Below are 17,185 nucleotides of genomic sequence, written 5' to 3'. Positions count from 1 at the left end.
ATTTGTAACTATTGCAATCAGCATGAAACCCTGTTTATTGAAAGCTACATCTAAATTCTGAACAAATTGTTTTGCATTGCACATCCTTGTAATGAATTGATAGAAGCCGACTTGATTTTAAAACGTAATTACTTTGGCAAAATCACCTTTCCGTCGCCATACCCAGTAAAGAGTGGCTTAGACTAATAATTAACATGGCTGCCACCTGCAGCTTGACTCAACTTTTCTATTAAACTAAACTATTATATCTTTGGAAAAAATCTTAACTTTAAAACTTCCATAAAAACCAGACATTTCAAAATGTATAATGAAAGAATTCTATGTCTAAAACCATCAATAAAACAAAAAAACAGGCAAACGATCGCTATGACCGGCGAGGCCAAATGAGTCGGCTTTCTACAATGGCGTACGCGTTGCCTTTTTTCTTGACGCTTGCTCGTGGGGTAAAAAAAAGAAACAAGTGTGCAAAAACGTTTTGCGTCGCCCAAGTAAAAAGCGGCGCCTGTTGCGTGGTACACCGTGAATCCGTGATGCAACCTAAGTAACGTCATGGCGTAAAACCCCAGATTCTGACCTGAAGAAAAAAAGCATGGACCTTTATAAACATTTCCAAACGTTCTTCCGTACAGATCATTATAATCAGCTAAGGTGAACAGTGTGAACCCTAAAAAGCAACTCACAAAGAAGAAAAGTTCTGACAACTACGATGAATATTGAAGTGTTTCTGTTGGTGACTTTATCTTTAGGTGCGTATAATGCTTAGGCCCTATCCTTGCGCCCCCTTTAAGCAGAGTTTGCACTCCTTTTAAGCGATTATGAAGGAACCAAACTGTTAGATAATTTAGGTTGTTTGCACTGGACATTTTAGACTGAGCGACCACGTTTCTGTTCGTTGTTTGGAAATGCGTTGGCAGCTGGTGATTGCGCCACTGTTACATCAATTTAGTTTTGCGAAACGGTTCTCCAAACGGCAATTAAAGACGACGAAAAACGTGCTTGTACACGATTGCACGAACTTTGGGCATGCAGCGCTAGGCATTGATGGTCATGGCGTACAGGTGTACACTAAAAAATTGACAAAAAGCAGAAATGCTATGTAAGCAAGAAACTTCAAAAGCGACTGGGCTTTCCCGATAGGGGCAGCACCTCGTTTTAACCGGTTTAAATCAGTGCAGACTTAGTCCAAGTTCAACAGTCTGGTCTTTTTCAGTTTTTTTCGTCGAATCATCACGCACCCCAACAAATCGATGCATTGGTAGCGTTTGTGTGGATTCTGAAAACAATCCGTTTTTGTGTGCGGAAAAACAAATGAAATGTTGCTATGATGAAAGAATCGGTCAACACGTTTTAAACACAGCAGCTGGAGTCGGATTTGATTGCTGTGACGGTAAGAAAGTATTCAATGCGTGTAAAACGTATATGTTTAAATATATTGCCATAATGTGCATTAATCTTTATCTATCAAGCAACAAGCTGGGTGACTCCTTTGTTAGTTTTAAAGTACGAGTATTGTATGCACAGCCCGATGTAAAACTCGCTGCTATCGCTTGGACAAAGCATACATGGCCTATCTGTTGGATGCGGGTATCATCATTTTTTAAACTTTTGCTTGCAGGATCGGGAAAGATTTATGACACGCATACCCAAGTTTGCGACAATAAAGTTGTAAGAACTCGAGCAAACTTGTACGAGTACATGTGTGGAAGAACTGCAGTGTTTGATGACCGAACACAAGAGTGCTGCATGGTTGACCGATTTCGAGGAAATGTGTACGACAAAGGTGTGTATAGTGTTGTTTCTCGTGTGATTACGGCCAATTTAAAGCTATGCTATTTTGCCACTGTACTATATGATATGTGTAAAAAGTAAAATACCAAACAAAATTAAATGTTTAATGTCAAAATGAAATTACCTCAGAATACTACGGAGAGTGTTGCAACGGATCATATTTGACTGATCGTGAAACCGGTTGCTGCAATAACCGACCGTACAGCAAGCTCACCCACACCTGCTGTCTTGACACCCTTCATCATGTTGCGAATCAGGAGTGCTGCGTGGACCTGGTTTTTGATCCAAGGACCCATATGTGTGAAGACCAACTAAATATTGTCAGCATTGGTAGGTTTATTGAAATCGTGAATAGTTAATTCCATTTTTCATTTTTGATGATAATGGTGTAGTTTTCGAGACACCTTGTAAAAAGATTAACTTAATTTTGGAAGAAGAACAATCTTACATGTACGTATTCTGATTGCATGTACAGAGGAACACAACATGCCAAGATGTGGTGGGGTGGTATACAACAACAGTACTGAAATATGTTGTAACGGGGGTCGTTACAACAGAACCACAACAGTTTGTTATCGCAACCTACAAGCTGTAAGAAAAAGTTCGCCAAGTCACACTGAAGCATGCAAAATCGGCGACGATTACATTTCATTCAGTCCAGTCGGAGACAACGGAATAAGGGTAAGACGTGACGTAACATTAATTTTAGTGACGTAACGCAAATCTTACCAAAATTATAATGCATATGCTTACTTTTGGAGACATGATTTTAAAGTGCCATTTTTATCTCAGCGGGTTTGTCATGGAAAAGTAATAGAGTTACAAACGGATGAAGAGGTTTGTGGCACAGAAACTAAGCCCAAGATCTATCACACTGGCAGGGACCTCTGTTGCGGTGGGGAAAAGCTTAGGGGAGCAAAGAGGGAGGGCAGAAAATGTTGCCACCAAGCGGCTAACTACTATTACCCGAAACTAGCGACGTGTTGTAATACTGGAATTGACGAATCAATTGCGGAAAATGATGGTGGAAGGTAAAAAAAAATTTGTAACAATGATTGCTATTTCATCAGTTAAGAATGGGGGTGGTGTAATACTTTTTTGCGATAATACGCATGTAAGTAAGCTTTTCGAGAACAAAAGCTGTTCACTTGATGAGTCTGCCTATAACTAGCACGACATACTAACAATTTTTTAAATCGCCATTTTGTTTCTATATTTTTTATTTGTAACATATAATTGAATACATTTACAGATGCTGTAGAGGTCGAGCTTATAACTCAAACACACAAATGTGCAAGGATGGGAACATTGTCACAGGTAAAATCTACATGAATAGTTTCTAAATAACAGTGTTAAACTGTACGTTACTCACTGCTGTAAGCACGCATGTGGGTTTATATAAAATGTAATTTAAAATAGTTTTTCAAATAGTTTCTTCTCAGGGTTTCCAAAAAGGTAAAAGTTCTTTGATTTTGTTTTTCAGACTGCAAAAAGGTGTCACTTCCCGGACTAAAAAAGTTTATGAAAAAGGGCAGTTTTGGTAAGTATTAATCGTGATAAGTGTGCTTTATAAAAAAAATTTGTCCAATACAACATAAGAAGGTTTAAGCGTTTGAATGTGTTGTTGTTTTTTCGTGCTAAGGTTTTTTACGCCTTTCTTTTTTGTTGTACAGTCTACAAAGCCAATTTTTCGCTGAACGCAAATGTACAAAACAACCTACAAATTTGGAACCTCGATGGCGTAAAACAGCTGAAAGGCAAAGGAAAAAAGAAAATCAAGGCCGAAAATTCGGGGGAAACTTACAAAATTCTTCTTAACACCACGGAATGTTTCCAGCAAGTGAAGGAAAATTCGATCCACTTAATTATCTCAAAAAAAGCTTTGTCTACTAAAACACCAAGGCTGCCAAGGCGTTCAAGAAATAATAAGAAAAAGAAGCCACAGGTTTACGTTTTTCCCATAGATGGAGTGTGGGGAGCAATTTTCGGCATCTGATGCAACGGTTAAAAAACATTTTTGTAATGCAATCATATGAATTACTTTATGTGTGGTACTTGCAGATTATTTATTTTTTAGTTTTTTTACGCTTATAAAGTTCATTGCGCTCGTCTGGGTCAGCATATTTTAAGTAGAAATCGCGTTAAATCATTGTGTCTCACCACTTATGGAATTTTCGAAAAGTTTCCAATTATTTTTCCTTATTTCCCTATAGAACAGAGTTTATTTTCCTACGTTATAAAGAAGTTTATTTTCCAAGCCTGTTTTTTTCCCTTTCTCCGTTTCGACATATATTGGGTTAACTGTTATCACACATAATATTGTTTCAAAATGTGGAGTCATTCACCAGTTTCATGACATTTTACTGCCTATCTATAGTTGCTACCAAATTGTGGGGTCAAGTTTATGACTATACCTTACTTATGTTAACTACTGCAATTTATTAAACTTCTTTGGAATAAGCCACTGTGTTTTAAAACAAAATCACAGCCGATTACGGCGCTTTACAAAACAAAATATTTTGCGCCGATACTTTTTACTAAAATCAAAATGGCTGAAGCACCCCACAGAGCTCTTACTCTGCCTTTTTTCGTCTTTTTTTTTCCCAATGTGTTATGCTGACATCATGTGTTGATGACGCACGAAAGTTCCACGGTATTCTTATAGCTCGTCACTGTATGCACCGCTGTTTGTGTTCGATGTTGCTTTATAATAAAAGATATAAAATAACTATTATTTCATGAAGACATAAATCTGTGTTACAGCCAGTGGCAATTCACAAAGGTTTTCGTTTGAGGTTTTGCTTGCCCTCCCTGCACAACAGTTAACGATTTTTTGTCAAAAGCTAAGGGTATTTTTGTAATCTTATGCGATTTCAGATCGTAGGATCGCATGAATGCAAATTTTGCGAATGGTTTTCCTGCGCCAAGCAATTTACTTTGAGTAACAATGCCAAAAAATTAACGCACGGTCTGATAAATATGGTTTAGTTTTCTTTGTGGCATAACGAAGTATGTTCTAATACAGAGCTGCATTCCGAGGGGCTACGGGTTTAGACTCACTATAAACATCCACTAAAAGTCAGTGAGCCATTTTCTTTTATAATGCTCAGAATTAGGTGTGTGTTGCAAATGATTTAATTTCCTAATTTAATCGACTATTTTCCACACTATTTGTCCAAAAGTTACTTTTAGGGGGCCACGGTGCATGAAAGGTTGAGAACCACTGTTCTATAATTTCATAAATATGTGTGACAATTGTTCCTTCTTACATGGGTGTTAATAATCCATGTTATTGTAGGAAAACGTTTGCATGGAGTAAATAGCTTCTGTTAACTTTTAGTTGTTAACATATCGTTTAGCTCAAGGGTCGGCAACCTTTTTTGCACTGCGGACCGTTTTTGAAAGGGAAACTTTATCGCGGACCGGTCTTTAAAAAAACTACAAATATTTAGCAATAAAAACGCTCAATTAGTTTATCACCCCCCGGATACATGGGCAAAATGTTTCATAGCATTTAACCTGAAAAATTTTACGGCCGTGTAACAAACTGCTCGCGGACCGGTACCGGGCCGCGGACCGGCGGTTGCCGACCACTGGTTTAGCTGAGATACAAGTTCAGTTTTAAAAAACTCCGGGAGCTTGTAGAAAAATTACAAAAGAAGAAACCACTGGTTTATAATTAACTTACATTACAAATTCGGTTCTGTCCTTTGTTTTAGCCTGAACCGACCACCCAGCACTTAAAGGTAACAACTCATAATCGAGGCTAAGTGGCCAATGACAGTTCTACAGAGCCTCGCATGTTGCCAATACTTTCACGCCCATGGGATGGCTAGCATTCGCAGACCCCTGCGTGCTTGTATGTCGCGTGCCGGCGATTTGAAACGGTGTCGCGTGTCGCTTTGTGAAAAGTGAGACCCCACTAATGGGCACATGCCGCTGTCGAAAAGTGGCATGAGTCATTTTGAATAAAGTAGAAACTGTTTGCCAGAGATCGATTGGAACAAGACGTACGGTGCTTTTGATTGTCAGCTACTGTCTGGACAGTTACGCCCTAAAACATTCACAACCGACTGAAACAGATTTTTTTGTAACTCTGGCAGACAGCAGAGTGAACAACGTAAAGAGGTAAAGGGCGTTTGCAACCAAGTGTGCCACCCGCATGTGCACAACCATAGCGAACTTGTTTTCATTTGCGAAACAGATGTTTCTTTTTTTTAGCAAACTTTTTACTGCCTTAAAATGCCTCACATCTTCACAAGACAACGGCGTTTGGATATTTAGATTCATAACGTGCTATGGAAAGTTACATCCTCACTAATTTTCACGAAAATATCCCCAAAACGTTTTTATCATGAGTTACAAAAATATTGCTGATACAAACCCGGCGCTCAGGTTCCCACGTCGCCTACGCTTAAACCGCTTTCCACACGTAGTCATGAAATGAAGCGGAATTTCTCATAACCATCAAGTGTCCTTGAAGGCATCCGCGGGAATCGCTTATGTAAACTCTGTCGGAACCGAAAATGGTACTTACGATGTGATGACAGTATGTGACGAATTCAAGACAATGTATTAATAGTTGATGTGTTACGTTGTTGCTCCAGGTGGAACCGCTTTTGTAAACTAAGGCATCTCTTTCGTGTCTGACGGGAGCACTCTTAACCTGTTCATGGTTAGTGACAAACGATCATGGAATTACGATGGTTATACAAAATTGTGTTTCACTGGTACATAATAGGACTTCAGCTATACAGTACAGTGGTTTCACGGCGCGTTTTATTTCGTTTTCTTTTTTAATCATTTTTTTGACTTTTGCTACTTAACATCCCAAAGACTCCAAGCGAATCGATAAAATAGGAGCTAACATACAAGCCAACTTCAATTGAATTTCAATTGAAGAGTTCTTAAGAACTCAAATTGGTTGAACCAACCAACTCTACGCGCAATATGACAACAACTCCAAGGTGTGTTGGTCGCCATCAATGTTCCCTTGTTATATTGATCTCCGGATATGACTTGAAAAAATGTGCTTATTTAGCATTTTTAATGACCGGACGAAATCAATCAAGACGCTCTTCCGTAGAACTGGCTTTCGCCCAGAAAATTTCAAAAAATTAAATTTTCTTTTCTGTAGCAACGCAAACAAGGCACAAACATTAATCAAAAATTCGTCAATACACAGCCCAGATTCGAGAGAAAACTTCCTGTAGACACGGATATTTGCCGGCATGTCAATATTTACCTCAAAGTTTTTAACCGTATTTGCTCAGTAAGTAAACAATAAAAACAAACTCAGTATCACTCAAACTTCAAACTTTTTTACGCTTTGTTTAAACAAAATCTTAATTGAATTGCCAGACAAAATATTCGCACTGCAAATCGCAAGGGTGATATTTAAAAAACCTTGAAGCCAATATGATTAGGTGGTTTGCGTATTGTATTGATCATTTATTCATTACTTGGATTATGTCATATTATATGTCAGAACTCACTGTTTAAACATTCTGAGAGCGTTTCTCTTTGGAAGTACATGTTTGAATTGACAGTTAAGGATACAAAAAAAACTCAAAAGGTCGTCGTATTTAACAGGTTAGTTTGAACAGCAATGCATAAGTTTTATTAGTTTCAATATTGTGTGAATATTAGTGTGCATATATGCTATTGTCCGATTGCTTTAAAGTCGGCCCAAGCAGAATATTTAGGGTCTTGAAACAGCGGAAAATATACTGAAAGAAAAATAACACAATGTTAGCAAAAAATCCCGGCAAAAGCGCGTGGGCTGGTGTTCTGACGTAAAACACCTACTGTGATTACCAATTACATACAGATACGTCACAAGGCACACAAAACAGGTCAGAAAAGCTAAAAATAGAACGCTTGTTCCGTTTTTGCCGGTCACTAAAACGGAACTCCAATAAAACGGGGGCGTCATTAAATCGTTTGGAAATAAGCTGGGATTTTTCCTCACCGTAACCTCATCGCATGGTTTGCGTAGGACTTCAAACATTCGCGCGCTTTCTTTATGACCGCATACATTACCACTGGTTATAGCTGCGAGCAATCCATCAGTTACAAGGGGTCCGGGGGCGTGCTGTGTGGTTATAGCGGAATCCAGTGGAGAATTGTAATTTGCCTTACAAGTTTACCGTTGCATTTTAGACCTTTCGGTAACGGTTTCAAGTACGGCCCACTGATATCTTATATTTTTGAGATGGGATGAGTTTATTTCGCTTGGTGAACATGGCGATACAAAAGTGGGCGAAAACTGCTGTAAACTACCAAACTGTTGTTTTGCATACGCCACCTGCAGCAAAACTGCAAATAAATTTGTTTAGTAAAGCGGTGTACTAAAAATATAACCAAAAATTTCGTGCATAGATAAAGCAAGGAGCGTAAATAAAAACTACATTTCCCTTTTTGTGCCGTTTTTTCGTCGCAAAACATAACACCTGAGTTGTGACATCATATATGTTATTACGCAAACAAGAAACAACTTGAACTGAAATCAAACACCTGGCAGTTCCATACACCCAATACCACACCGTGAAAAATACAACCACGACATTAAACGGTTTTAAATGTTTGTTGATAGTTCGCACGTGCTTCGATGATTTTCCCACCACTAAAGTGACTTTTGTTTTGGGCTAGGAATAGAAAATATTGATCCCACATAAAGGGTCGGAGAAAGCAAACAAAAACTTCTGTTTTGATTTCAACGGCACGGATACATTGTGCTGTAATGCACCGGAACGGCGTTGAAGTTTATTTCCGGCGATTTCAGAGTGAAACTTGCGATAATTTTTGACGAAACGCTATCAAATTTCTTAATTGGGTCTTGTGATGAGCTTATAGTAACCCAAGCGAAACAAATGCAAACTTTTGTTGGGCCTGGGAATATTTAAAAGCGGATTTAAACAAGAACAAGATCAAAAGTGTTAAAACACATTTTCTAATTACGCCCCGTGATGGGCTGACAGCTAAGAAAAAATACTAACTTTTGCGAGGCGTGAGAATACATCAAAAATCCAAATTCAACAACCAGAAACCGAAACTGTTGAAACACAGTTTGTGTCCAATTGCCAAATGGCAAAACATCAAAAAATCCCATGTCGAAATGTTTAGACTTTTTCACACTGACGAGATCGCATCATCGCAATATAAACCCACTTGGCGACAAGTTTACATAAAGACCACGGTCGGTAACACAAACAATAAATCTGGAGTTATGTCGTGAATGAGTCATAACCGATCACAAAGCGCTCGTTTACAAAACACAGTGCTGAGAACCAATTGTCCTATTGTCCTTGTAAAATCTTGGGGGGTTCGTGCCCCCTCCAAATTGCCGGCCCGGCTCTCGAAAGTGGCCAATGACGTCAGGGAGGCGTCCGGGAACCGGTGGTCGATCTTTTGTTTGGGATATCAAGTCGAATTTGCTTGTTTACAATACAACACTGTGTCTGAGGGTTATTGTGTCTCTTGAGCGCAAATTTCGCGGTTATGACTTCCCGCTAACTTTTCTAACATTCGGCTTTTTTCAGCAATGTAGCTTTGATGTAGTCATGGAAAATTCGATTACATCAGCTATTCGTCCAAGGGGGGATTTTTATGGTTAAATGTTGCACTATAAAGTACAAGCGATAGTGGTCCTTTTAGCGACTTTTAATAAAGCATTTTCACCCGGCCAGCGTGGATGTTACGCATGGTTAAACGGCGCATGTGGTGGTCACTTAAACCGAAACCGATTACAACACAATCGCGCAATTTGTCTGGTCACAAACGACGTTTTACAGAAAGTGTTGAGAAAAAAAAATCGGTTTTAGATGTGTGAAAAAGTTCAGATTAATTTTGTAATTTGCATTGAGAAATGCCCTGTAATCCAACTTTATGAAAACGCTTCGTCCATAGACATCTTAAATTTACGCTTGGTTAACACAGAACAGCAGCGTGCAAGATTTCCCATGCTGCAGCGGATGTACATTGTCACATAAAAACTAAATCTGGTACAATTTGATTAGGTTTGTCCGACGGGAAAGCTTATCAATTGTTCGTCAACCATCCCTGACCACAAATTACCACAAAGTTCCCTATGACAAATCGGTCACGTGTTTATACCGTAAACGTCGCTATGACAACGCACGGCAGTTCTCCGGGATTTTTTAAAACTATTTGGTGAATATTTTGTTAAATAAGAAGAAGAAAAGTGTTGAAAGATGAAACTGGGAACCTTTAACATTAAAAGGTTGTGACTATATTTGAGCAGGAATGCGGTAAAACTGTACCTTGTGATGATTTAAACTTTACGCAAGGTTTGCCGCTTGAGTGATTTGCGGACTGAATCTTTACAAATTGCTTTCACAAAATTTCCACATTTTTAAACTGATCTGATCGAGGTGTTGCAACAAATTTTCCGAAACTCAGCGGAGTCCAAAGTTTTCGAACCTACGTAAAAACTTGCGAAAAACGGAGCTAGGTACGTCACAACCTTTCGATGATTCATCCTATTTTTGCGTCACTGGGGCGCTTGTAAAACATTGAAGTTTAAAGTAATTGTTGACACTTGATAACGGAGTGTTGTAATATTGAACGTCACCGATCTACGCGTTAAGGTACAAAGTTATCCTTAATTAAAAACTGAGTAAGTTTAATATACTTTGACGGCTCTGTCGATTCAAGTTTAAAAATGTGCGACGCTGATTGCCCTAGTAGCCTAGTTGCCATATTTGTTCGTGTTTGTCATCAATAGGGCGATTATTTTTTGACCTAAAAAATGAAAAATTTTGACCTAAAAATTGAAAATTTTGACAAATTTTGACAAAATTTTGACCTATGAAGAATTCAAGTAGCTAAATTACGCATTATTGTACAAAAAGTTAAAATATGGCTGTAGGCTAATCTAACTAGAGCGAAAGAATGTGCAAAAGTAACAGAAGGGCAAAAATCCGAACACAAACCTATTCTGAAAAGGGAAATGAGCTAATTAAAAATCACTGCCAAAAAACTGCAGCTAAGACACAACGAAAATTATTCAATACATTTGTCTAAACGAAAGATACATGAAGTATCTAAAGCAAAACCGAAGCAAGAGCTGCACCTAACCTGCAGCTGCCGTAAAATGACTTGGGACTCACCAAAATTTTGCACGTTTTGAGGTGTGTTGAGCATCGCGCCATATCAACTTAATTATTTCACTCACTTGATGGTTTATGATATACAATAAGTAGGCAATGGGCCAATTACAATAGTATAAAGTAGGCTACAAGGTGTAAAATGAACAGTTCACTGACAGTGCAAACTCTACAACACCATAACAATACAGTTTGTAAACAATTTTAACTTTGTAAAAAAATTTGACTTGTAAAAAATTTTGACAATTTTTGACCTATTCTATAAATTTTGACACAATTTTGACAAGTCAAAAAATAATCGCCTTAGTCATCAATAAAGAGCAAAGAACTAATGAAAAAATATAATTGCAATCGATAAGGTACACATTTCTAACCGGAATGTGTTTACATTACACGGAACAGTTAGCAGCTTTTGAACAAACACACATGACCTGAGTGCAGAGCAATGATATCTCTCGAAAGAAGAACAAAAACGCTAGCATGAAAATTTCCAGTCCAGTCAGAAAACACCATCACACACCATCTTTTTGTTTAATTTGCTAGGCTTAAAAATGTCTCTGCAAATAACCAAAACGTTCGGACTTTTGTTGGCTTCGAAATGTCAACTTGCTGTAGCCAAATCCGTGGACTTTCCAACCTTTACAAAGTGTTTCGGAAATTCTGCAAAAAAACTCCAAAAGTTTACATGATAAAATGCAAGTTCAGTGGACCGTAACGACCTAAAGTATGACGTCAAACGTGCTGCCAGCTGTGTTCGCAGGCTGGGTTCGCAGCAAGTGTTTAAACATGGTCGGAGAAATCATGGGATTGTTGCTTGAATCAATTTTTAGCCCATGCTGATTTAGGTGCGGTTTAATGCCATCAATAAAATATCGATGCTTTGTTGTTTTGTTTGTGCAAACACAACGGGTTCTTGTGGTCGTTATACCATACACCAATGGCATTTGAGATTTTAAGTTTTTGAACGGTTCTGCCGAAATCAACTTTTAAGAATTCGAAGTTATTTATGTCTGGATGTCAAACACGATTAACTTTCCAAGTTTTAGACAGAGCACGATATAGTTACCCCACAAATCTCCCCGTGAGGTGGGGGTTGTAACCCAGCATAGGTCAGGTCGAAGAAAAATCAGCAAACGAAAAATTCAGGGTTTTAAACACAGAATAAGATAAGAAAGACCAACGAACGGAAAGTTTGTGGACAAAAATACACTCTCAGGGGAGTCAAGTATATTTGAGATCATCCCAAAATAACCCCACTCGCCCCCACCAGTCAGTCCCAAATCGGCAAACACATCTACTCCCGAAATAGTAGCGTGTTTAGCAAATAGTTTAGGTTCAGTTCGAGAGAAAAGAGAGAAAGGGCGTTAAGCGAATTAAATATTTACAAACTAACAACTCCCTAATTACCTGTGTACATTTTTAGGTCGTTTTGCAAGCAGACAAAACCATTCGAAACATGATAACTGAACTTTTTCCTTTACACAGACTGCTACTTTTGTAAAAAACAAAAACAAATACAAAGGTATGCGATTGGTGGCCTTTTTTCAAGTATGCACTGAAGTGTTGAGCTTAGTGTGCATGGAAGTATAAATATACGTTGAGACACTTCTTGCAAGCATGATTTGCTGTAATTTTATGCAAAGTTTTGTCGTTATCGTTGTGGTGTGCATGGACGCACCAGGCTTTTACAGTCGTTCACTGTGGTCGAACTTGCATCTACTGATTGTACAGTATACCCAGCAGTGCATGTGATTCGAATTTTAACGGGATCGCTGAGTCTACGCAATTCCGTTGGCGGAGCGCCAACCCCGAATTTGCATCTTGCATTGGGTTGAAATCCCGGGACTAAGAGTTTTTATCAAACGTTTTTACCGTCTGGACATGCTTTACGGAACAACTTATTATGCCACAAAGCTGCTGTCAAACCTATATCGATTCACTTCATAAACACCAATGTTTTTAGATAGGTGCTTTTTAAAACATCTTATTTAAAACACCGTTCACTACCCCGCAAAACTATAAATTGTCCACACATTCTAAAAACTAGCGTTAGCACTTATTTTAGCATATCAACCCCTTTGTAAAAATAGTTATGCTTGAATTAATTTTCATTTGAAATAACTTCCTTTTTTATACTACAGATGTCAAGTGTGCGTTACACAAGACCGGCAAAACTAACCAAGTGCAACGGTGACCGGCGGAACGCAGAAAAATTCCTTGGTATCGAATTAAAAGCTCAGGCCGTGTTTTTTTTTCTAATGTCAACAAAGCTATTCCGTTTCGCAGCTAATACTGTTTTAGACTAGATTTGGATATTTATAGACACAAAAATCGAAGAAGGACGTATTTAAAACCGACGCAGGCAAAAGTAAACGAAACCAATGACGTTTTGGGCGGCTTGGTTACTACATAATGAACGTTTTCCTGACGTCGGAATTTCGCTTTAAATAAATTTGTTTTGAAACTATTTTGACCGATGAGTAAAATGTAAAAATCTATGCTCAACATGGTTTACTTAGCGCAATGAAAGTTGGATGTTTGGTTTTATGGTCTATGAACAGATTTTGATGGAGATAGTTGCTTATAAATTGTTAGGTTCAAAATCGCACAACATTCTGACGTATACGTGATTAAATACGTCGCAGAATTTTGTTGAAAATTAGGTTATTTTTGTACCATCGTATTATTAGGAATGATTTACAGAATGTACCTATTCCTTATGATAATAAAACATATCACATTGAGCATGATTCATATAAGTTTCACAATAAGTAGCGATATAATGTCTGGTCCCGAAACTTTGGTTTTAAGTAAAACACAAAAAAACAGAAAAATGGAAACGGTTGGTTGTTTTCTTGTTCACCTTTCTGTCAGTTTGAGACTAAAGTTTTTCAAATGAACACAACCTAAGCAAAAGCAGTTCAAAGAAGCATTGGCTCTGTCAGGCTGTGTTAGATAGTAAAAGTACCGAGACCTAGTGCAAGCTGCTCAATGCTTCACCAAGCGAATAGCACAAACACAAAAGTTCCAACACTAAACGTCGCTAACAAGCAAGATTTATCACACTTTAGGAATCTTTTAAAATGTTTGTGCTGCCACGTTACATTAATTGGAATAAACAGTCAAATTTGCATTAAATCTATTAGGCGTTATTGTTTAACAGTGATTTGGGTAAAAAAAACTTGTTTTTATAACTGCTTCGTTATTCTTTTTTTTTCTGTTTTTGTTTTGTGTGAATAAACGCATAAAGTTACTATAGACGGTGTCATATTCATTTCTTTCATTTTTATGAGAGATAGATCTTTTCGAACTTAACCCTTGCTTCATTTTGACTGGTCACTGTCGTCCGGCCGGCACCCGCGGGGTTTGCCCAGGGAAATTCCTGAAAAACGGACCAGTATACAGGTACTATAGTAACTTTCTCCTAACATTTTGAGTGCTGATCTCTTTCTACGACACATCCCCTATTATGATTGCGAAATTTTCTTACAGTAAAATTATGGGTAAATCCCCCGTAACCACCCCCTGTGGTAAGAATCGAATTAAAACCCAAAACCGGACGAATGTGCGCAGTGGGCGTAAATGACGATCCATGTTATGCGCCATCAACTTGTTTACTGATGAACCAAGCTATTTGGAACGCTTAGGTGTACTCGAAGCAGGGTTGAATTTGGATTTATCAGTGTTAATTGCACCACTAACCCAAAAATAACAATAGCCTTTAAGAAAGGAAATCGTTTATTACGCATCAGCATGGGGAAACCCCCAGTGTTTGCCCGGACGGTAAAACAACATGAACGAGCAAGTAATTGTGCAACAAGGGTTCTCGAACTGAAAGAACGTAACAAGAGGAATGGCACAGAAAAATGTTGCACATATCCACAAACTTTTCAAGTTATTTAAAGTACGTATAGATGTAGAAAAACAAATTGTTGGAAAACGTTTCGAAAAATTCCGGTTCCTGTTTAATCACGTCGATATTACGCCAATAAGTTCCTCGGGGTCACGTGTTTAAGTGGCGCAAGGTGTTGACGTAATGAGGAACGTCGCTAGTAAAAAAAACGTGAAACGTCGAGGACAAAGGTTGACGCTCGTCCCGCAAGCAAAATTTTCGAGGGACTTTATCACTTCAAACGAGTTTTTAGGCCGCGTGTGTTCAAGTAGCCCAAGGTGTTGTCCGAATAGGGAACGTCAGGCATAAAAAACGTGAAACACAAAGGCTTACGCTCCTATACAGCTACGTCAACAAACCTTTCGTAACAAAGTCATTGAGTGCCAAACAAGCAAACGAAATCACGCATAAACGTAATCCGATGGCTCTTCAAACGCTTGTGTTGCACTCAAAACGAAATAACAGTCACAGTATGTGTACAGCGTGTGCTTAATGAGGCCACAAATGAAACATGTTAACATATGTAGCCGTTCCAATTTTGCGAAAAAAGATTTTTTCACAGTGCAAAATATTCCCAAACGCATATTTAATGTTGGAAAGCTGTCAATGTGGTGTGTTTTGCAAAAATACACACGTATGACGTAAACTTACAGCTATTATTGACTACACCACAAAAGTAAATCCACTTTGCGTGCTTTAACCACGGGTCATCGTTTCTCGCCCAGTTTGTAACTAAATCTCGGAATCACTAACTTACGGCTAGCACACCCTTTTGTTAACAATTGCGTAAGATACTGGATTACTAACAAGAAATTAGTGGTGCCGTAAGAAGTTAAAGTGCTGCAAAAAAATGTATGTAACAAACGTTTGGTACCTTACACTATATAGTACGATCAATCAATTCTTAATTACCCAGAGTTCGATTACAAGTCGTAAACAATATTTGCAAAAAACAAAACAAAATTAAACCGTGTGGTCAAATCCTAAAATAAATCAAGCAAACAAAATTGGAAAAAAGGATCTGTTAAACAAAATTCAAGACCAATATTCGGGGAAAAAGGCCGGCCGGAGTTTCCGCTATTATGTTCCGCATACAATCTGGAATTCCCCCGGTGGCATCATCGCTGAAAAAAACGGCGGGCCTTTATAACGGACTGGCGAAGTAAAACGACTACACTTACAAAATATATAAGCAGTCAACGTGACAAACGGGTAGAGGAACATCAATACAGATTTTATAAGCATTTGACCGCCTACCGTATGGATATCATGCAAGCAACACTAATGCGCTGTCTTGTGAAGATTTGCATTGCTTTGGCCGTCTTTGGAAGCGCTGAAGGTATTGAGAAGTGTCAAGCAAATTTACTCTATTGAAGTTTGTGTATTATCCAAGCCTTCAAGCCTTGTGCTATGATAGTGAATCATGCACTCTAGCTCGTTGTCGGCTTTGCGATTTTGTTCACTGAAGCATGACTGTAGGCGCGCTTGAATTGGCGGGTCTTGATTGGTTTTACACGCGTTTTCAGCGCTTGGAATATTACATAGTGCTCTAGACACTGCAAGAAACATGAACCAGTTCAAACCCTTAACACATCTAATGCAACGCTTGAATCTAATGTATAGTTTGGTTTAGGAGCGCCGTGATTCAATGACAAAAGCTTTACGAAATCCAATGAGAATTTTATGAGATTCTGGCTTATCACTGAAATCTGTAGAAATTATCCCCTTAGTATTTGTAAGCACGCCAATTACATCCAGCAGCTGCATATGTCTGCTGATTAGCCTATCATTAAGCGCAAATAAATAACTAGACGAACCTGACTACAATGCAAAGTATTGTAGTGGTCGGCATTATCATAAAACCCATAACCTTAAACGTATAAAACAATTAAAACTGAGTTTTTGCACTTTGTCCTGACATACTGATGCCCTGCCTGCTTTCAACAGTGAACGAACATTATGGTTTGAGTCTTTCTCTACAACACGCGAGCTGAAAGCAGGGTTCGAAAGTAGAAAACAAACACATTGCAAGACTTGTACGCCTTTTTATGTATTGCCGGGACTTATCATATCATCTGTTAAAGAGCTTTTCCAACGTTTGCTATGTTGGTTACTATAGCGGGGTTGATTTTCGATCTGCGTCTTTACGAAACTTTACGGAAGTTGTCGATTAGGTCTTGCGCCACACCTTCTCATTTCGCACTCTGCGTGGTGCTTACCGCTCAATGAAATTAAATACCGGTTCGTAGACATTTATGCCAATCATAAACCTACAAACGAAGTAAACACGGGCTATTGTTTGTTATAGTTGCCGCAAGGCCAAACGACAGATGCGGAAAAAGAATATGCACTGTCAATGGAATACAACACTTCTGTG

General features: G+C 38.5%; 1 protein-coding gene across 1 annotated transcript; it reads left to right on the top strand.

Annotated features, from left to right (window-relative positions):
* Window positions 1-639: 639 nt before the first annotated feature.
* Window positions 640-4,499, top strand: LOC145232250 (uncharacterized). Its single transcript, XM_080096812.1, has 9 exons — window positions 640-746; window positions 1,211-1,387; window positions 1,616-1,780; window positions 1,918-2,118; window positions 2,264-2,469; window positions 2,581-2,819; window positions 3,041-3,105; window positions 3,272-3,328; window positions 3,462-4,499. The coding sequence occupies exons 1-9, from the start codon at window positions 707-709 to the stop codon at window positions 3,782-3,784; spliced, it is 1,473 nt and encodes a 490-aa protein (XP_079952938.1). The 5' UTR covers window positions 640-706; the 3' UTR covers window positions 3,785-4,499.
* The last annotated feature ends 12,686 nt before the right edge of the window (window positions 4,500-17,185 follow it).

The sequence above is a fragment of the Phallusia mammillata genome, chromosome 1 (assembly GCF_965637545.1).
Source record: "Phallusia mammillata chromosome 1, kaPhaMamm4.hap1.1, whole genome shotgun sequence".
Taxonomy (NCBI): domain Eukaryota; kingdom Metazoa; phylum Chordata; class Ascidiacea; order Phlebobranchia; family Ascidiidae; genus Phallusia; species Phallusia mammillata.
Note: the sequence above shows the minus strand (reverse complement) of the source record. Positions and strands in the feature narration are given on the sequence as shown.